Below are 19,703 nucleotides of genomic sequence, written 5' to 3'. Positions count from 1 at the left end.
TCCCTTGCCTGGTGGGTGTCAGGGCTGAGCCTTGGCCAGCGCTGCCGTCCCCTCCTGCCACCGAGCACAATAAAGCCGTCAAGCAGCATCCCTGTGCCGTGTCTGTCTGGGAAGGGCCCGGAGTAAAGGCGGGTGGCCCAGGGCCAGTGCTTTGGGTGCCCACGGGGCACGCCATGAGGTGTGTGTGGGTGCTGGGGCTGTCGGTGGCCAGGTGGGCTGGGGAAGGTGTGTGGGACCATAAGGGACGGGGATGGGAGCACGGCTACCGGCCTTGTGGAGCTCCAGCCGCCACCTCCCGCAGCCCACGCCGGCTGCCGTGGCCCTCCCAGGGCATGACCTGCCCCGGCGTGGAACACACGCCGAGCCCAGCAGCTCCTGAGCAGCCTCCACGGAGGAAGGGCCGGCTCTCCGTGCTTGGAGGGCGATTGCATGGCAAGGTGTGAGCTTTGACAGCTCTCCCAAGTGCCCCCCAAAAGCAGTGCCGCTGAGGGGCCGCGCTGTGCAGGGCTACAGCCTCTGCCTTCCACCAGCACCAAGGCCCAAGGAAGCTTGCACAGGGCTCCCGGCCTGGGGCAAGCAAGCAAGAGGCAGGCAAACCGGCAAGCCCAGCTGTGAATCTCCCTTCTATACAAGCGCCATTTGCAGCAGCTGTTCCAAATAGCTGCCGTGACCCAGCAAAATCACCCTGAGCCCCCTGTGCCAGCCGTCCCCGTGGAGCAGTGGAACCCCCCGTGTGCTGCGGAGGACGAGGCTTTGCCCAGCAGGAACAGCCCCTTCCCTGCGTGCAGACACCCGGGCTGTTGGGGGAAGCAATGCAAGCCCACAGCCCATCGGAGCAGTCCCCGCGCAGCTGGCTGCAGCAGCTTCCCCGACGAGGGACGCGTCCTGGAGCGCGCTGCTCCCATCACCTTCTGCAAATCAATGTTTTCCACGCGTAGCGCAGCAAGGACGTGTTTGTGGCCAAGCAGCCCCTCTGCTAGGGCTGCTCCTTATCTGAGCTCGTATTCATCGAAAGGCGCTGCTGCCTCGCGCGGGGCCGCGGGAGCGAGGGAGCGAAGCGTCAAGTAGATGCTGTTGTGCAAGCGCTGATTTTCTTTGTAGCTTACAGCTACCTGCAGGCACAGAGTGGCTCACGAGGCCAGTGGGGAAGACGCTGCCAAGGCTCCATGCGGGGTTTCCAGGCTGTGGCCTCCTGCCACGTCCGGACTTTCCATTTTGGGGCTCAGCCAAGACTTTGTCCCTTCCACACCCCAACCCCCAAACCAAACACCTGCCATCTTCCCTTTCGCTCAGGGAGAATTCGATGCTTCATCCCTTGTCTCCCAACATGGCCCGTCAGCTCCTGGCAGGTTCTTCTTCATTTGATTGTGCCGGTGCACTTTAGCAGCTCTCCTCAATGGTTTCAGTCTTCAGAGGTGGGTTGAACGTGGTGCCGAGGGAGGAAAGGCATCTTCAGGCCGTACGGTGCCTGTGGTCAGGCTGGTGCCAGCTCGTTGGCGCAAGGTCTGGCTTTGTTTTCCCCCGAGCGCGGGACAAGGTGACCGTGCCAGCAGGCACATGTCACGCCCGTGGGGCTGTGATGGAGGCTGGGACGGCCGGTCCAGCGCCGGGCGCCTCTGACGCAGCCCAGCGTGGGCGACCTTGGCATGGTCCAAGCAGCGGCATCCCGAGCTGCTCTTTCCCCCGCCTGCTCCCGCTTTCACCTCCCAGCTGGGCCCAGTTCCGCAGGCAGCCCTGGGACAGAGGGAGGCATCTGAAGCCTCCAGCCTTGGGGTTGGGCTCTTCTCCCAAGTAGTTAGCGATAGCACGAGAGGAAATGGCCTCCAGCTGCGTCAGGGGAGGTGTAGACTGGACATTAGGAAAAATGTCTTGATGGGAAGAGTGGTGAAGCATTGGAAGAGGCTGCCCAGAGAGGTGGTGGAGTCGCCATCCGTGGAGGGGTTCAAGAAGCGGGCAGAGGTGGCACTTTGGGCCATGGTTTAGTGGGTGTGGTGGTGTTGTGTTGATGGTTGGCCTGAGGATCTTAGAGGATCTTTCCAACCTTAATTAGTTTGACTTTCATTCAAAAATAATGCAGCCAGCAAGCCAGGAAACCTGAAATGATGACTCTCCCCTTAACTGGTTTAGTGGTGGAGTTGGTAGTGTTAGGTTAACAGTTGGACTGGATGATCTTAAAGGTCTTTTCCAACCTCAACGATTCTAGGATCCTAAGGTACAGCATAAGAAAGACGTGGACCTGCTCGAGGAGGTGCAGGGGAGGGCGATGGAGTTGATCCGAGGGCTGGAGGAAATAAGGAGAGGGAAATCTGGACTGGATGATCTTAAAGGTCCTGAGGAGCCCCAGGAGCCTTCGTAGCACAGGTGCCCCGGGGCTGGGGAAAATGTCGTCCCCTGTGGTGGCAGTGGGTGTCCCGGCCAGCTAGAACCAACTGGAAAATAATGGCTTTTATGTAATGGCACCTGATTTACGCCGTGGTTCCTCAGCCGCAGCGGTGTTGTTGGCTCGCGTAATGCCCAGGCATTTGGATGGAGCGTGGGGAAATGCCCAGAAATGGCCGCAGGGAGCCCCATGTCCCCCTGCCCAGCTTCCCCGTCCCCCAGTGCCTGTCCATAGGGGACGCAGAGTAACTGGAGGGTGCTTCTGTGCCAGCCCCAGCCTGCTGCAAGCATCCCTGTGCTGCAGCATTGGAGGCCAGCGAAGATGGAAAGCCCTCACCTTGGCATTGCCCGCGTCTGCCTTAAGGTCATTGCGATAAGTCCCCCCGGAGCCGTTTGCCTTTGTTATCGGGGCCGCTGTCCAAACAAGCGTGGTTGGGATATAAGGAGGCGGTGTGGGGCCGGTGGCACTCTCGGCGCGTCTCTTTGCCTGGGTGGCCGTGTGTCAGCAGCCAGCATGAAGTTGCTCCTGCTCCTGGGCTTGGTGGCCCTGTCCCAGTGCCTGGTGTCCAGGTGAGCAGCGGGGTGTGGGGGTTCCCTGGGAGGCAGCGCGTTCCCGAGGACCCCCAGCAGCCACGCTGGGGGAGGCGAGCGGGGCGGCTGCCTGGCACCCGGCACGCAGCAGGGATGGGGGGAGGAGCTGCAACCCCCCAAGCATGGGCATGGCCGAGGGTCCCCGCAGCGAGGACAGCCCGCGGGTCCCACAGGAGGGTCTGTGGGAGGAGGCGCAGGGCGAGCACGTGGCGGGGGTACCCGCCGCCCCCCGAGGCACTTTGACGGATGGGCTCCCCTCTCCCCTGCACCCCAGGGTCCCTCTGAGGAGGGCCAAGACCCTGCGGCAGTCCCTGCAGGAGCATGGCTTGCTGGAGGACTACCTGAAGAAGCACCCCTACAACCTGGCCGACAAGTACTTCCCCAAGCAGCAGTCCGCGGAGCCCATGACCAACTTCCTGGACGTGAGCATGGCGGGGCAGAGGGGCTGGCAGCGGCTGCGCAGCCCACGGGGCCACTGGCCTTTTAGCCAACCTGCTAGCCCTTTACGTCACCAGCTAGACCCTTAGCCATCCCCCTAACCCCTTACCTGACCCACTAGACCTTGACCCTTTCCTCTAACCCCTTACCCAGCCTGCTAGCCCTTTACCTGCCTCACTAGACCCTTACCCATTCCTCTAGCCCCTTACCCATCCCGCTAGCCCCTTACCTGACCCTCTAGCCCCTTACACCTCCCTCTAACCCCTTACCTCACTCACCAGCCTCTTACCCATCCTGCTAGCCCGTTACCGCACCAACTACACCCTTACCCATTCCTCTAACCTCTTACGTGACCCGCTAGCCCCTTACCCATCCCACTAGCCCCTTGCGACACCACCTAGACCCGTACCCATTCCTCTAACCTCTTACGTGACCCACTAGCCCCTTACCCATTCCTCCTAGCCCTTACCCATTCCTCTAAGCCCTTGCCCATCCCACTAGCCACTTACTCGTCCTGCTAGCCCCTTACCCACCCCGCTGATCCCTTCCCTGTCCCGCTTTGACAGAATTCGTACTTCGGCACCATCTCCATCGGTACCCCACCCCAGGAGTTCACCGTGATCTTTGACACCGGCTCCTCCAACCTGTGGGTGCCCTCGGTGTACTGCTCCAGCCCGGGCTGCAGTAGGTGTCTGGGGGGGCTGGGAGCCGAGGAGGGCTCTGCCCTGTCTCTGCCAAGGGAGGTCGGGCCATGGGGGAGGCACTGGAGGCTCATCCTTGGTCCCCGAGGACAGGACGCACCGTGAGCGTCTCCCTATCCTCCCCGCAGGGGACCACCGCCGCTTCAACCCGGCGGAATCCTCCACCTTCGTCGGCACCAACGAGAGCCTCTACATCGCCTACGGCACTGGCAGCATGACCGGCGTCCTGGGCTACGACAACGTCAAAGTAAGGCGTGGCGCAGCGGCCCCCTCGTGCCAGGGGAGCGGGCACAATGGGACACCGCCCGCCCAAACCAAGCCCCTCTCCACATCTCCCCGACCAGGTCGCAGACATCAAGGTCATCGACCAGATCTTTGGGCTGGCTGAGACCGAGCCTGGCAATTTCTTCTACTACTGCCTCTTTGATGGCATCCTGGGGCTGGCTTTCCCCAGCATCGCCTCCTCCGGAGCCACCCCTGTCTTTGACAACATGATGTCGGAAGGCCTCGTGGCCAAGGACCTCTTCTCCGTCTACCTGAGCAAGTAAGGCCTGGCCAGAGCCGCCCAGCCCTTGCCGAGGATTTTCTGCCCTTTCCCTGCCACCGGGGCTGGCTGTGGCACCATTGCCCGTTGTCTGCTGGGGGACGTGGCTCAGCGCTGCCATCAGTTTCACCGGTGGTGGAGGATGGCAGCAAAGCCCCCCTGGGTGATGGCAGTGGCAGTGGCAGTGGGGGTGGTGGTGGTAGTGGTGGTGGTGGTGTGGGACCCGCAGCTGAGGGCTCCCCCCTTGCAGGGACGAGCAGAAAGGCAGCTTTGTCCTCTTTGGTGCCGTCGACAATGCCTACACCACCAACGGCATCCACTGGATCCCCCTCTCTGCCGAAACCTACTGGCAGATCACCATGGACAGGTAGGCCCTGCAGGCTCCCCTTGCCCCCAGATGGTGTTTTAGGGGGTGCCAGCCCTCGTCCTGTGCCCGGGAGGCTCATCCCATTCCCCTGTCCCCAGCGTCTCCATCGGTGGGGAGCCCGTGGCCTGCTCCAATGGCTGCCAGGCCATCGTGGACACGGGCACCTCGCTGCTGGCCGTGCCCAACGGAGCCCTCAACGCCATCCTGGGTGCCCTCGGCGTCAGCGTCGGCTCCAACGGGCAGGTGAGGCCGCAGGGGAGCGCGCGGGGCTTTGGGCACCTTTGGGGGTGGCCGGCTGGAGCCCGGGGCTGCTCCCTGGCGCACGGGTCGCCATGGCTGCGTGGGGCACGTGGTCCCTCTTGGGGTGGCCGCTGAGCCCCAGCCGCCACCGTGTCCCCTCCCCAGATCAGCTGCAGCGCCATCAGCAGCCTGCCCGACGTCGTCTTCAACATCCACGGCAACGCCTTCGCCGTGCCGCCCCGCGCCTACGTGATAGAGGTGAGCATGGCGCCCGGGAGGGGAGCGGGGGGTGTCGGGGGTGTGCGGCAGCTGGTGAGCACCATGCACCGTGTCCTTGTTGCAGATGGCCGGCTCCTGCATGCTCGGCTTCCAAGGCATGAACGTCCCGACGGAGGCGGGCGAGCTCTGGATCCTGGGGGACGTCTTCATCCGCGAGTACTACGTGATCTTCGACAGGGCCAACAACATGGTGGGGCTGTCGCGGCTGTCCTGAGCGCGCCTGCGTGCCGGGGCCGGGGACAGGCAGCGCGCCCCGCTGCCCCGGCGTCCCTGGCCTGGTGGGTGTCAGGGCTGAGCCTTGGCCAGCGCTGCCGTCCCCTCCTGCCACCGAGCACAATAAAGCCGTCAAGCAGCATCCCTGTGCCGTGTCTGTCTGGGAAGGGCCCGGAGTAAAGGCGGGTGGCCCAGGGCCAGTGCTTTGGGTGCCCACGGGGCACGCCATGAGGTGTGTGTGGGTGCTGGGGCTGTCGGTGGCCAGGTGGGCTGGGGAAGGTGTGTGGGACCATAAGGGACGGGGATGGGAGCACGGCTACCGGCCTTGTGGAGCTCCAGCCGCCACCTCCCGCAGCCCACGCCGGCTGCCGTGGCCCTCCCAGGGCATGACCTGCCCCGGCGTGGAACACACGCCGAGCCCAGCAGCTCCTGAGCAGCCTCCACGGAGGAAGGGCCGGCTCTCCGTGCTTGGAGGGCGATTGCATGGCAAGGTGTGAGCTTTGACAGCTCTCCCAAGTGCCCCCCAAAAGCAGTGCCGCTGAGGGGCCGCGCTGTGCAGGGCTACAGCCTCTGCCTTCCACCAGCACCAAGGCCCAAGGAAGCTTGCACAGGGCTCCCGGCCTGGGGCAAGCAAGCAAGAGGCAGGCAAACCGGCAAGCCCAGCTGTGAATCTCCCTTCTATACAAGCGCCATTTGCAGCAGCTGTTCCAAATAGCTGCCGTGACCCAGCAAAATCACCCTGAGCCCCCTGTGCCAGCCGTCCCCGTGGAGCAGTGGAACCCCCCGTGTGCTGCGGAGGACGAGGCTTTGCCCAGCAGGAACAGCCCCTTCCCTGCGTGCAGACACCCGGGCTGTTGGGGGAAGCAATGCAAGCCCACAGCCCATCGGAGCAGTCCCCGCGCAGCTGGCTGCAGCAGCTTCCCCGACGAGGGACGCGTCCTGGAGCGCGCTGCTCCCATCACCTTCTGCAAATCAATGTTTTCCACGCGTAGCGCAGCAAGGACGTGTTTGTGGCCAAGCAGCCCCTCTGCTAGGGCTGCTCCTTATCTGAGCTCGTATTCATCGAAAGGCGCTGCTGCCTCGCGCGGGGCCGCGGGAGCGAGGGAGCGAAGCGTCAAGTAGATGCTGTTGTGCAAGCGCTGATTTTCTTTGTAGCTTACAGCTACCTGCAGGCACAGAGTGGCTCACGAGGCCAGTGGGGAAGACGCTGCCAAGGCTCCATGCGGGGTTTCCAGGCTGTGGCCTCCTGCCACGTCCGGACTTTCCATTTTGGGGCTCAGCCAAGACTTTGTCCCTTCCACACCCCAACCCCCAAACCAAACACCTGCCATCTTCCCTTTCGCTCAGGGAGAATTCGATGCTTCATCCCTTGTCTCCCAACATGGCCCGTCAGCTCCTGGCAGGTTCTTCTTCATTTGATTGTGCCGGTGCACTTTAGCAGCTCTCCTCAATGGTTTCAGTCTTCAGAGGTGGGTTGAACGCGGTGCCGAGGGAGGAAAGGCATCTTCAGGCCGTACGGTGCCTGTGGTCAGGCTGGTGCCAGCTCGTTGGCGCAAGGTCTGGCTTTGTTTTCCCCCGAGCGCGGGACAAGGTGACCGTGCCAGCAGGCACATGTCACGCCCGTGGGGCTGTGATGGAGGCTGGGACGGCCGGTCCAGCGCCGGGCGCCTCTGACGCAGCCCAGCGTGGGCGACCTTGGCATGGTCCAAGCAGCGGCATCCCGAGCTGCTCTTTCCCCCGCCTGCTCCCGCTTTCACCTCCCAGCTGGGCCCAGTTCCGCAGGCAGCCCTGGGACAGAGGGAGGCGTCTGAAGCCTCCAGCCTTGGGGTTGGGCTCTTCTCCCAAGTAGTTAGCGATAGCACGAGAGGAAATGGCCTCCAGCTGCGTCAGGGGAGGTGTAGACTGGACATTAGGAAAAATGTCTTGATGGGAAGAGTGGTGAAGCATTGGAAGAGGCTGCCCAGAGAGGTGGTGGAGTCGCCATCCGTGGAGGGGTTCAAGAAGCGGGCAGAGGTGGCACTTTGGGCCATGGTTTAGTGGGTGTGGTGGTGTTGTGTTGATGGTTGGCCTGAGGATCTTAGAGGATCTTTCCAACCTTAATTAGTTTGACTTTCATTCAAAAATAATGCAGCCAGCAAGCCAGGAAACCTGAAATGATGACTCTCCCCTTAACTGGTTTAGTGGTGGAGTTGGTAGTGTTAGGTTAACGGTTGGACTGGATGATCTTAAAGGTCTTTTCCAACCTCAACGATTCTAGGATTCTAAGGTACAGCATAAGAAAGACGTGGACCTGCTCGAGGAGGTGCAGGGGAGGGCGATGGAGTTGATCCGAGGGCTGGAGGAAATGAGGAGAGGGAAATCTGGACTGGATGATCTTAAAGGTCCTGAGGAGCCCCAGGAGCCTTCGTAGCACAGGTGCCCCGGGGCTGGGGAAAATGTCATCCCCTGTGGTGGCAGTGGGTGTCCTGGCCAGCTAGAGCCAACTGGAAAATAAGTGCTTTTATGTAATGGCACCTGATTTACGCCGTGGTTCCTCAGCCGCAGCGGTGTTGTTGGCTCGCGTAATGCCCAGGCATTTGGATGGAGCGTGGGGAAATGCCCAGAAATGGCCGCAGGGAGCCCCATGTCCCCTTGCCCAGCTCCCCCATCCCCCAGTGCCTGTCCATAGGGGATGCAGAGTAACTGGAGGGTGCTTCTGTGCCAGCCCCAGCCTGCTGCAAGCATCCCTGCGCCGCAGCATTGGAGGCCAGCGAAGATGGAAAGCCCTCACCTTGGCATTGCCCGTGTCTGCCTTAAGGTCATTGCGATAAGTCCCCCCGGAGCCGTTTGCCTTTGTTATCGGGGCCGCTGTCCAAACAAGCGTGGTTGGGATATAAGGAGGCGGTGTGGGGCCGGTGGCACTCTCGGCGCGTCTCTTTGCCTGGGTGGCCGTGTGTCAGCAGCCAGCATGAAGTTGCTCCTGCTCCTGGGCTTGGTGGCCCTGTCCCAGTGCCTGGTGTCCAGGTGAGCAGCGGGGTGTGGGGGTTCCCTGGGAGGCAGTGCGTTCCCGAGGACCCCCAGCAGCCACGCTGGGGGAGGCGAGCGGGGCGGCTGCCTGGCACCCGGCACGCAGCAGGGATGGGGGAAGGAGCTGCAACCCCCCAAGCATGGGCATGGCCGAGGGTCCCCGCAGCGAGGACAGCCCGCGGGTCCCACAGGAGGGTCTGTGGGAGGAGGCGCAGGGCGAGCACGTGGCGGGGGTACCCGCCACCCCCCGAGGCACTTTGACGGATGGGCTCCCCTCTCCCCTGCACCCCAGGGTCCCTCTGAGGAGGGCCAAGACCCTGCGGCAGTCCCTGCAGGAGCATGGCTTGCTGGAGGACTACCTGAAGAAGCACCCCTACAACCTGGCCGACAAGTACTTCCCCAAGCAGCAGTCCGCGGAGCCCATGACCAACTTCCTGGACGTGAGCATGGCGGGGCAGAGGGGCTGGCAGCGGCTGCGCAGCCCACGGGGCCACTGGCCTTTTAGCCAACCTGCTAGCCCTTTACGTCACCAGCTAGACCCTTAGCCATCCCCCTAACCCCTTACCTGACCCACTAGACCTTGACCCTTTCCTCTAACCCCTTACCCAGCCTGCTAGCCCTTTACCTGACTCACTAGACCCTTACCCATTCCTCTAGCCCCTTACCCATCCCGCTAGCCCCTTATGACCCTCTAGCCCCTTACACCTCCCCCTAACCCCTTACCTGACTCACCAGCCTCTTACCCATCCTGCTAGCCCGTTACCGCACCAACTACACCCTTACCCATTCCTCTAACCTCTTACGTGACCCACTAGCCCCTTACCCATCCCACTAGCCCCTTGCGACACCACCTAGACCCTTACCCGGCCACCTAACCCCTTACCTGAGCCACTAGCCCCTTACCCATTCCTCCTAGCCCTTACCCATTCCTCTAAGCCCTTGCCCATCCCACTAGCCACTTACTCGTCCTGCTAGCCCCTTACCCACCCCGCTGATCCCTTCCCCGTCCCGCTTTGACAGAATTCGTACTTCGGCACCATCTCCATCGGTACCCCACCCCAGGAGTTCACCGTGATCTTTGACACCGGCTCCTCCAACCTGTGGGTGCCCTCGGTGTACTGCTCCAGCCCGGGCTGCAGTAGGTGTCTGGGGGGGCTGGGAGCCGAGGAGGGCTCTGCCCTGTCTCTGCCAAGGGAGGTTGGGCCATGGGGGAGGCACTGGAGGCTCATCCTTGGTCCCCGAGGACAGGACGCACCGTGAGTGTCTCCCTATTCCTCCCCGCAGGGGACCACCGCCGCTTCAACCCGGCGGAATCCTCCACCTTCGTCGGCACCAACGAGAGCCTCTACATCGCCTACGGCACTGGCAGCATGACCGGCGTCCTGGGCTACGACAACGTCAAAGTAAGGCGTGGCGCAGCGGCCCCCTCGTGCCAGGGGAGCGGGCACAATGGGACACCGCCCGCCCAAACCGAGCCCCTCTCCACATCTCCCGACCAGGTCGCAGACATCAAGGTCATCGACCAGATCTTTGGGCTGGCTGAGACCGAGCCTGGCAATTTCTTTCTACTACTGCCTCTTTGATGGCATCCTGGGGCTGGCTTTCCCCAGCATCGCCTCCTCCGGAGCCACCCCTGTCTTTGACAACATGATGTCGGAAGGCCTCGTGGCCAAGGACCTCTTCTCCGTCTACCTGAGCAAGTAAGGCCTGGCCAGAGCCGCCCAGCCCTTGCCGAGGATTTTCTGCCCTTTCCTGCCACCGGGGCTGGCTGTGGCACCATTGCCCGTTGTCTGCTGGGGGACGTGGCTCAGCGCTGCCGTCAGCGTCACCGGTGGTGGAGGATGGCAGCAAGCCCCCTGGGCGATGGCAGTGGCAGTGGCAGTGGGGGGGGTGGTGGTAGTGGTGGTGGTGGTGTGGGACCCGCAGCTGAGGGCTTCCCCCTTGCAGGGACGAGCAGAAAGGCAGCTTTGTCCTCTTCGGTGCCGTCGACAATGCCTACACCACCAACGGCATCCACTGGATCCCCCTCTCTGCCGAAACCTACTGGCAGATCACCATGGACAGGTAGGCCCTGCAGGCTCCCCTTGCCCCCAGACGGTGTTTTAGGGGGTGCCAGCCCTCGTCCTGTGCCCGGGAGGCTCATCCCATTCCCCTGTCCCCAGCGTCTCCATCGGTGGGGAGCCCGTGGCCTGCTCCAATGGCTGCCAGGCCATCGTGGACACGGGCACCTCGCTGCTGGCCGTGCCCAACGGAGCCCTCAACGCCATCCTGGGTGCCCTCGGCGTCAGCGTTGGCTCCAACGGGCAGGTGAGGCCGCAGGGGAGCGCGCGGGGCTTTGGGCACCTTTGGGGGTGGCCGGCTGGAGCCCGGGGCTGCTCCCTGGCGCACGGGTCGCCATGGCTGCGTGGGGCACGTGGTCCCTCTTGGGGTGGCCGCTGAGCCCCCAGCCGCACCGTGTCCCTCCCCAGATCAGCTGCAGCGCCATCAGCAGCCTGCCCGACGTCGTCTTCAACATCCACGGCAATGCCTTCGCCGTGCCGCCCCGCGCCTACGTGATAGAGGTGAGCATGGCGCCCCGGGAGGGGAGCGGGGGGTGTCGGGGGTGTGTGGCAGCTGGTGAGCACCATGCACCGTGTCCCTTGTTGCAGATGGATGGCTCCTGCATGCTCGGCTTCCAAGGCATGAACGCCCCGACGGAGGCGGGCGAGCTCTGGATCCTGGGGGACGTCTTCATCCGCGAGTACTACGTGATCTTCGACAGGGCCAACAACATGGTGGGGCTGTCGCGGCTGTCCTGAGCGCGCCTGCGTGCCGGGGCCGGGGACAGGCAGCGCGCCCCGCTGCCCCGGCGTCCCTGGCCTGGTGGGTGTCAGGGCTGAGCCTTGGCCAGCGCTGCCGTCCCCTCCTGCCACCGAGCACAATAAAGCCATCAAGCAGCATCCCTGTGCCGTGTCTGTCTGGGAAGGGCCCGGAGTAAAGGCGGGTGGCCCAGGGCCAGTGCTTTGGGTGCCCACGGGGCACGCCATGAGGTGTGTGTGGGTGCTGGGCTGTCGGTGGCCAGGTGGGCTGGGGAAGGTGTGTGGGGCCATAAGGGACGGGGATGGGAGCACGGCTACCGGCCTTGTGGAGCTCCAGCCGCCACCTCCCGCAGCCCACGCCGGCTGCCGTGGCCCTCCCAGGGCATGACCTGCCCGGCGTGGAACACACGCCGAGCCCAGCAGCTCCTGAGCAGCCTCCACGGAGGAAGGGCCGGCTCTCCGTGCTTGGAGGGCGATTGCATGGCAAGGTGTGAGCTTTGACAGCTCTCCCAAGTGCCCCCCAAAAGCAGTGCCGCTGAGGGGCCGCGCTGTGCAGGGCTACAGCCTCTGCCTTCCACCAGCACCAAGGCCCAAGGAAGCTTGCACAGGCTCCCGGCCCGGGGCAAGCAAGCAAGAGGCAGGCAAACCGGCAAAGCCCAGCTGTGAATCTCCCTGTCTATACAAGCGCCATTTGCAGCAGCTGTTCCAAATAGCTGCCGTGACCCAGCAAAATCACCCTGAGCCCCCTGTGCCAGCCGTCCCCGTGGAGCAGTGGAACCCCCCGTGTGCTGCGGAGGACGAGGCTTTGCCCAGCAGGAACAGCCCCTTCCCTGCGTGCAGACACCCGGGCTGTTGGGGGAAGCAATGCAAGCCCACAGCCCATCGGAGCAGTCCCCGCGCAGCTGGCTGCAGCAGCTTCCCCGACGAGGGACGCGTCCTGGAGCGCGCTGCTCCCATCACCTTCTGCAAATCAATGTTTTCCACGCGTAGCGCAGCAAGGACGTGTTTGTGGCCAAGCAGCCCCTCTGCTAGGGCTGCTCCTTATCTGAGCTCGTATTCATCGAAAGGCGCTGCTGCCTCGCGCGGGGCCGCGGGAGCGAGGGAGCGAAGCGTCAAGTAGATGCTGTTGTGCAAGCGCTGATTTTCTTTGTAGCTTACAGCTACCTGCAGGCACAGAGTGGCTCACGAGGCCAGTGGGGAAGACGCTGCCAAGGCTCCATGCGGGGTTTCCAGGCTGTGGCCTCCTGCCACGTCCGGACTTTCCATTTTGGGGCTCAGCCAAGACTTTGTCCCTTCCACACCCCAACCCCCAAACCAAACACCTGCCATCTTCCCTTTCGCTCAGGGAGAATTCGATGCTTCATCCCTTGTCTCCCAACATGGCCCGTCAGCTCCTGGCAGGTTCTTCTTCATTTGATTGTGCCGGTGCACTTTAGCAGCTCTCCTCAATGGTTTCAGTCTTCAGAGGTGGGTTGAACGCGGTGCCGAGGGAGGAAAGGCATCTTCAGGCCGTACGGTGCCTGTGGTCAGGCTGGTGCCAGCTCGTTGGCGCAAGGTCTGGCTTTGTTTTCCCCCGAGCGCGGGACAAGGTGACCGTGCCAGCAGGCACATGTCACGCCCGTGGGGCTGTGATGGAGGCTGGGACGGCCGGTCCAGCGCCGGGCGCCTCTGACGCAGCCCAGCGTGGGCGACCTTGGCATGGTCCAAGCAGCGGCATCCCGAGCTGCTCTTTCCCCCGCTGCTCCCGCTTTCACCTCCCAGCTGGGCCCAGTTCCGCAGGCAGCCCTGGGACAGAGGGAGGCGTCTGAAGCCTCCAGCCTTGGGGTTGGGCTCTTCTCCCAAGTAGTTAGCGATAGCACGAGAGGAAATGGCCTCCAGCTGCGTCAGGGGAGGTGTAGACTGGACATTAGGAAAAATGTCTTGATGGGAAGAGTGGTGAAGCATTGGAAGAGGCTGCCCAGAGAGGTGGTGGAGTCGCCATCCGTGGAGGGGTTCAAGAAGCGGGCAGAGGTGGCACTTTGGGACATGGTTTAGTGGGTGTGGTGGTGTTGTGTTGATGGTTGGAGTGAGGATCTTAGAGGATCTTTCCAACCTTAATTAGTTTGACTTTCGTTCAGAATTACTGCAGCCAGCAAGCCAGGAAACCTGAAATGATGACTCTCCCCTTAACTGGTTTAGTGGTGGACTTGGTAGTGTTAGGTTAACGGTTGGACTGGATGATCTTAAAGGTCTTTTCCAACCTCAACGATTCTAGGATCCTAAGGTACAGCATAAGAAAGACGTGGACCTGCTCGAGGAGGTGCAGGGGAGGGCGATGGAGTTGATCCGAGGGCTGGAGGAAATAAGGAGAGGGAAATCTGGACTGGATGATCTTAAAGGTCCTGAGGAGCCCCAGGAGCCTTCGTAGCACAGGTGCCCCGGGGCTGGGGAAAATGTCGTCCCCTGTGGTGGCAGTGGGTGTCCTGGCCAGCTAGAACCAACTGGAAAATAATGGCTTTTATGTAATGGCACCTGATTTACTCCGCGGTTCCTCAGCCGCAGCGGTGTTGTTGGCTCGCGTAATGCCCAGGCATTTGGATGGAGCGTGGGGAAATGCCCAGAAATGGCCGCAGGGAGCCCCATGTCCCCCTGCCCAGCTTCCCCGTCCCCCAGTGCCTGTCCCTGGTGCTTCTGTGCCAGCCCCAGCCTGCTGCAAGCATCCCTGCGCCGCGGCATTGGAGGCCAGCGAAGATGGAAAGCCCTCACCTTGGCATTGCCCGCGTCTGCCTTAAGGTCATTGCGATAAGTCCCCCCGGAGCCGTTTGCCTTTGTTATCGGGGCCGCTGTCCAAACAAGCGTGGTTGGGATATAAGGAGGCGGTGTGGGGCCGGTGGCACTCTCGGCGCGTCTCTTTGCCTGGGTGGCCGTGTGTCAGCAGCCAGCATGAAGTTGTTCCTGCTCCTGGGCTTGGTGGCCCTGTCCCAGTGCCTGGTGTCCAGGTGAGCAGCGGGGTGTGGGGGTTCCCTGGGAGGCAGCGCGTTCCCGAGGACCCCCAGCAGCCACGCTGGGGGAGGCGAGCGGGGCGGCTGCCTGGCACCCGGCACGCAGCAGGGATGGGGGAAGGAGCTGCAACCCCCCAAGCATGGGCATGGCCGAGGGTCCCCGCAGCGAGGACAGCCCGCGGGTCCCACAGGAGGGTCTGTGGGAGGAGGCGCAGGGCGAGCACGTGGTGGGGGTACCCGCCGCCCCCCGAGGCACTTTGACGGATGGGCTCCCCTCTCCCCTGCACCCCAGGGTCCCTCTGAGGAGGGCCAAGACCCTGCGGCAGTCCCTGCAGGAGCATGGCTTGCTGGAGGACTACCTGAAGAAGCACCCCTACAACCTGGCCGACAAGTACTTCCCCAAGCAGCAGTCCGCGGAGCCCATGACCAACTTCCTGGACGTGAGCATGGCGGGGCAGAGGGGCTGGCAGCGGCTGCGCAGCCCACGGGGCCACTGGCCTTTTAGCCAACCTGCTAGCCCTTTACGTCACCAGCTAGACCCTTAGCCATCCCCCTAACCCCTTACCTGACCCACTAGACCTTGACCCTTTCCTCTAACCCCTTACCCAGCCTGCTAGCCCTTTACCTGCCTCACTAGACCCTTACCCATTCCTCTAACCCCTTACCCATCCCGCTAGCCCCTTACCTGACCCTCTAGCCCCTTACACCTCCCCCTAACCCCTTACCTGACTCACCAGCCTCTTACCCATCCTGCTAGCCCGTTACCGCACCAACTACACCCTTACCCATTCCTCTAACCTCTTACGTGACCCACTAGCCCCTTACCCATCCCACTAGCCCCTTGCGACACCACCTAGACCCTTACCCGGCCACCTAACCCCTTACCTGAGCCACTAGCCCCTTACCCATTCCTCCTAGCCCTTACCCATTCCTCTAAGCCCTTGCCCATCCCACTAGCCACTTACTCGTCCTGCTAGCCCCTTACCCACCCCGCTGATCCCTTCCCCGTCCCGCTTTGACAGAATTCGTACTTCGGCACCATCTCCATCGGTACCCCACCCCAGGAGTTCACCGTGATCTTTGACACCGGCTCCTCCAACCTGTGGGTGCCCTCGGTGTACTGCTCCAGCCCGGGCTGCAGTAGGTGTCTGGGGGGGCTGGGAGCCGAGGAGGGCTCTGCCCTGTCTCTGCCAAGGGAGGTTGGGCCATGGGGGAGGCACTGGAGGCTCATCCTTGGTCCCCGAGGACAGGACGCACCGTGAGTGTCTCCCTATCCTCCCCGCAGGGGACCACCGCCGCTTCAACCCGGCGGAATCCTCCACCTTCGTCGGCACCAACGAGAGCCTCTACATCGCCTACGGCACTGGCAGCATGACCGGCGTCCTGGGCTACGACAACGTCAAAGTAAGGCGTGGCGCAGCGGCCCCCTCGTGCCAGGGGAGCGGGCACAATGGGACACCGCCCGCCCAAACCGAGCCCCTCTCCACATCTCCCCGACCAGGTCGCAGACATCAAGGTCATCGACCAGATCTTTGGGCTGGCTGAGACCGAGCCTGGCAATTTCTTCTACTACTGCCTCTTTGATGGCATCCTGGGGCTGGCTTTCCCCAGCATCGCCTCCTCCGGAGCCACCCCTGTCTTTGACAACATGATGTCGGAAGGCCTCGTGGCCAAGGACCTCTTCTCCGTCTACCTGAGCAAGTAAGGCCTGGCCAGAGCCGCCCAGCCCTTGCCGAGGATTTTCTGCCCTTTCCCTGCCACCGGGGCTGGCTGTGGCACCATTGCCCGTTGTCTGCTGGGGGACGTGGCTCAGCGCTGCCGTCAGCGTCACCGGTGGTGGAGGATGGCAGCAAAGCCCCCCTGGGCGATGGCAGTGGCAGTGGCAGTGGGGGGGGTGGTGGTAGTGGTGGTGGTGGTGTGGGACCCGCAGCTGAGGGCTTCCCCCTTGCAGGGACGAGCAGAAAGGCAGCTTTGTCCTCTTCGGTGCCGTCGACAATGCCTACACCACCAACGGCATCCACTGGATCCCCCTCTCTGCCGAAACCTACTGGCAGATCACCATGGACAGGTAGGCCCTGCAGGCTCCCCTTGCCCCCAGACGGTGTTTTAGGGGGTGCCAGCCCTCGTCCTGTGCCCGGGAGGCTCATCCCATTCCCCTGTCCCCAGCGTCTCCATCGGTGGGGAGCCCGTGGCCTGCTCCAATGGCTGCCAGGCCATCGTGGACACGGGCACCTCGCTGCTGGCCGTGCCCAACGGAGCCCTCAACGCCATCCTGGGTGCCCTCGGCGTCAGCGTTGGCTCCAACGGGCAGGTGAGGCCGCAGGGGAGCGCGCGGGGCTTTGGGCACCTTTGGGGGTGGCCGGCTGGAGCCCGGGGCTGCTCCCTGGCGCACGGGTCGCCATGGCTGCGTGGGGCACGTGGTCCCTCTTGGGGTGGCCGCTGAGCCCCAGCCGCCACCGTGTCCCCTCCCCAGATCAGCTGCAGCGCCATCAGCAGCCTGCCCGACGTCGTCTTCAACATCCACGGCAATGCCTTCGCCGTGCCGCCCCGCGCCTACGTGATAGAGGTGAGCATGGCGCCCGGGAGGGGAGCGGGGGGTGTCGGGGGTGTGTGGCAGCTGGTGAGCACCATGCACCGTGTCCTTGTTGCAGATGGATGGCTCCTGCATGCTCGGCTTCCAAGGCATGAACGCCCCGACGGAGGCGGGCGAGCTCTGGATCCTGGGGGACGTCTTCATCCGCGAGTACTACGTGATCTTCGACAGGGCCAACAACATGGTGGGGCTGTCGCGGCTGTCCTGAGCGCGCCTGCGTGCCGGGGCCGGGGACAGGCAGCGCGCCCCGCTGCCCCGGCGTCCCTGGCCTGGTGGGTGTCAGGGCTGAGCCTTGGCCAGCGCTGCCGTCCCCTCCTGCCACCGAGCACAATAAAGCCATCAAGCAGCATCCCTGTGCCGTGTCTGTCTGGGAAGGGCCCGGAGTAAAGGCGGGTGGCCCAGGGCCAGTGCTTTGGGTGCCCACGGGGCACGCCATGAGGTGTGTGTGGGTGCTGGGGCTGTCGGTGGCCAGGTGGGCTGGGGAAGGTGTGTGGGGCCATAAGGGACGGGGATGGGAGCACGGCTACCGGCCTTGTGGAGCTCCAGCCGCCACCTCCCGCAGCCCACGCCGGCTGCCGTGGCCCTCCCAGGGCATGACCTGCCCCGGCGTGGAACACACGCCGAGCCCAGCAGCTCCTGAGCAGCCTCCACGGAGGAAGGGCCGGCTCTCCGTGCTTGGAGGGCGATTGCATGGCAAGGTGTGAGCTTTGACAGCTCTCCCAAGTGCCCCCCAAAAGCAGTGCCGCTGAGGGGCCGCGCTGTGCAGGGCTACAGCCTCTGCCTTCCACCAGCACCAAGGCCCAAGGAAGCTTGCACAGGGCTCCCGGCCCGGGGCAAGCAAGCAAGAGGCAGGCAAACCGGCAAGCCCAGCTGTGAATCTCCCTTCTATACAAGCGCCATTTGCAGCAGCTGTTCCAAATAGCTGCCGTGACCCAGCAAAATCACCCTGAGCCCCCTGTGCCAGCCGTCCCCGTGGAGCAGTGGAACCCCCCGTGTGCTGCGGAGGACGAGGCTTTGCCCAGCAGGAACAGCCCCTTCCCTGCGTGCAGACACCCGGGCTGTTGGGGGAAGCAATGCAAGCCCACAGCCCATCGGAGCAGTCCCCGCGCAGCTGGCTGCAGCAGCTTCCCCGACGAGGGACGCGTCCTGGAGCGCGCTGCTCCCATCACCTTCTGCAAATCAATGTTTTCCACGCGTAGCGCAGCAAGGACGTGTTTGTGGCCAAGCAGCCCCTCTGCTAGGGCTGCTCCTTATCTGAGCTCGTATTCATCGAAAGGCGCTGCTGCCTCGCGCGGGGCCGCGGGAGCGAGGGAGCGAAGCGTCAAGTAGATGCTGTTGTGCAAGCGCTGATTTTCTTTGTAGCTTACAGCTACCTGCAGGCACAGAGTGGCTCACGAGGCCAGTGGGGAAGACGCTGCCAAGGCTCCATGCGGGGTTTCCAGGCTGTGGCCTCCTGCCACGTCCGGACTTTCCATTTTGGGGCTCAGCCAAGACTTTGTCCCTTCCACACCCCAACCCCCAAACCAAACACCTGCCATCTTCCCTTTCGCTCAGGGAGAATTCGATGCTTCATCCCTTGTCTCCCAACATGGCCCGTCAGCTCCTGGCAGGTTCTTCTTCATTTGATTGTGCCGGTGCACTTTAGCAGCTCTCCTCAATGGTTTCAGTCTTCAGAGGTGGGTTGAACGCGGTGCCGAGGGAGGAAAGGCATCTTCAGGCCGTACGGTGCCTGTGGTCAGGCTGGTGCCAGCTCGTTGGCGCAAGGTCTGGCTTTGTTTTCCCCCGAGCGCGGGACAAGGTGACCGTGCCAGCAGGCACATGTCACGCCCGTGGGGCTGTGATGGAGGCTGGGACGGCCGGTCCAGCGCCGGGCGCCTCTGACGCAGCCCAGCGTGGGCGACCTTGGCATGGTCCAAGCAGCGGCATCCCGAGCTGCTCTTTCCCCCGCTGCTCCCGCTTTCACCTCCCAGCTGGGCCCAGTTCCGCAGGCAGCCCTGGGACAGAGGGAGGCGTCTGAAGCCTCCAGCCTTGGGGTTGGGCTCTTCTCCCAAGTAGTTAGCGATAGCACGAGAGGAAATGGCCTCCAGCTGCGTCAGGGGAGGTGTAGACTGGACATTAGGAAAAATGTCTTGATGGGAAGAGTGGTGAAGCATTGGAAGAGGCTGCCCAGAGAGGTGGTGGAGTCGCCATCCGTGGAGGGGTTCAAGAAGCGGGCAGAGGTGGCACTTTGGGACATGGTTTAGTGGGTGTGGTGGTGTTGTGTTGATGGTTGGAGTGAGGATCTTAGAGGATCTTTCCAACCTTAATTAGTTTGACTTTCGTTCAGAATTACTGCAGCCAGCAAGCCAGGAAACCTGAAATGATGACTCTCCCCTTAACTGGTTTAGTGGTGGACTTGGTAGTGTTAGGTTAACGGTTGGACTGGATGATCTTAAAGGTCTTTTCCAACCTCAACGATTCTAGGATCCTAAGGTACAGCATAAGAAAGACGTGGACCTGCTCGAGGAGGTGCAGGGGAGGGCGATGGAGTTGATCCGAGGGCTGGAGGAAATAAGGAGAGGGAAATCTGGACT

At 63.0% G+C, this 19,703-nt stretch overlaps 3 protein-coding genes across 3 annotated transcripts; all 3 read left to right on the top strand.

Annotated features, from left to right (window-relative positions):
* The first annotated feature begins 2,869 nt into the window (after positions 1-2,869).
* On the top strand, positions 2,870-5,753 carry LOC142593744 (pepsin A-like). The gene is made up of 9 exons (XM_075712287.1): positions 2,870-2,949; positions 3,245-3,392; positions 3,975-4,092; positions 4,238-4,356; positions 4,454-4,653; positions 4,904-5,020; positions 5,119-5,263; positions 5,426-5,518; positions 5,604-5,753. Exons 1-9 carry the CDS (start codon positions 2,894-2,896, stop codon positions 5,751-5,753), a joined length of 1,146 nt encoding a protein of 381 aa, XP_075568402.1. The 5' UTR covers positions 2,870-2,893.
* Positions 5,754-8,675: 2,922 nt separating this feature from the next.
* LOC142593746 (pepsin A-like) lies at positions 8,676-11,556 on the top strand. The gene is given in 10 exon segments (XM_075712290.1): positions 8,676-8,755; positions 9,051-9,198; positions 9,779-9,896; positions 10,043-10,161; positions 10,258-10,320; positions 10,322-10,458; positions 10,706-10,822; positions 10,921-11,065; positions 11,227-11,319; positions 11,407-11,556. Coding segments are annotated over 10 exon segments (1,146 nt in total). The 5' UTR covers positions 8,676-8,699.
* Positions 11,557-14,478: 2,922 nt separating this feature from the next.
* On the top strand, positions 14,479-17,338 carry LOC142593742 (pepsin A-like). Its single transcript, XM_075712285.1, has 9 exons — positions 14,479-14,534; positions 14,830-14,977; positions 15,560-15,677; positions 15,823-15,941; positions 16,039-16,238; positions 16,489-16,605; positions 16,704-16,848; positions 17,011-17,103; positions 17,189-17,338. The coding sequence occupies exons 1-9, from the start codon at positions 14,479-14,481 to the stop codon at positions 17,336-17,338; spliced, it is 1,146 nt and encodes a 381-aa protein (XP_075568400.1).
* The last annotated feature ends 2,365 nt before the right edge of the window (positions 17,339-19,703 follow it).

The sequence above is a fragment of the Pelecanus crispus genome, chromosome 6 (genome assembly GCF_030463565.1).
Source record: "Pelecanus crispus isolate bPelCri1 chromosome 6, bPelCri1.pri, whole genome shotgun sequence".
In the NCBI taxonomy this organism is placed as follows: domain Eukaryota; kingdom Metazoa; phylum Chordata; class Aves; order Pelecaniformes; family Pelecanidae; genus Pelecanus; species Pelecanus crispus.
This window is presented reverse-complemented; position numbering and strand designations above follow the sequence as displayed.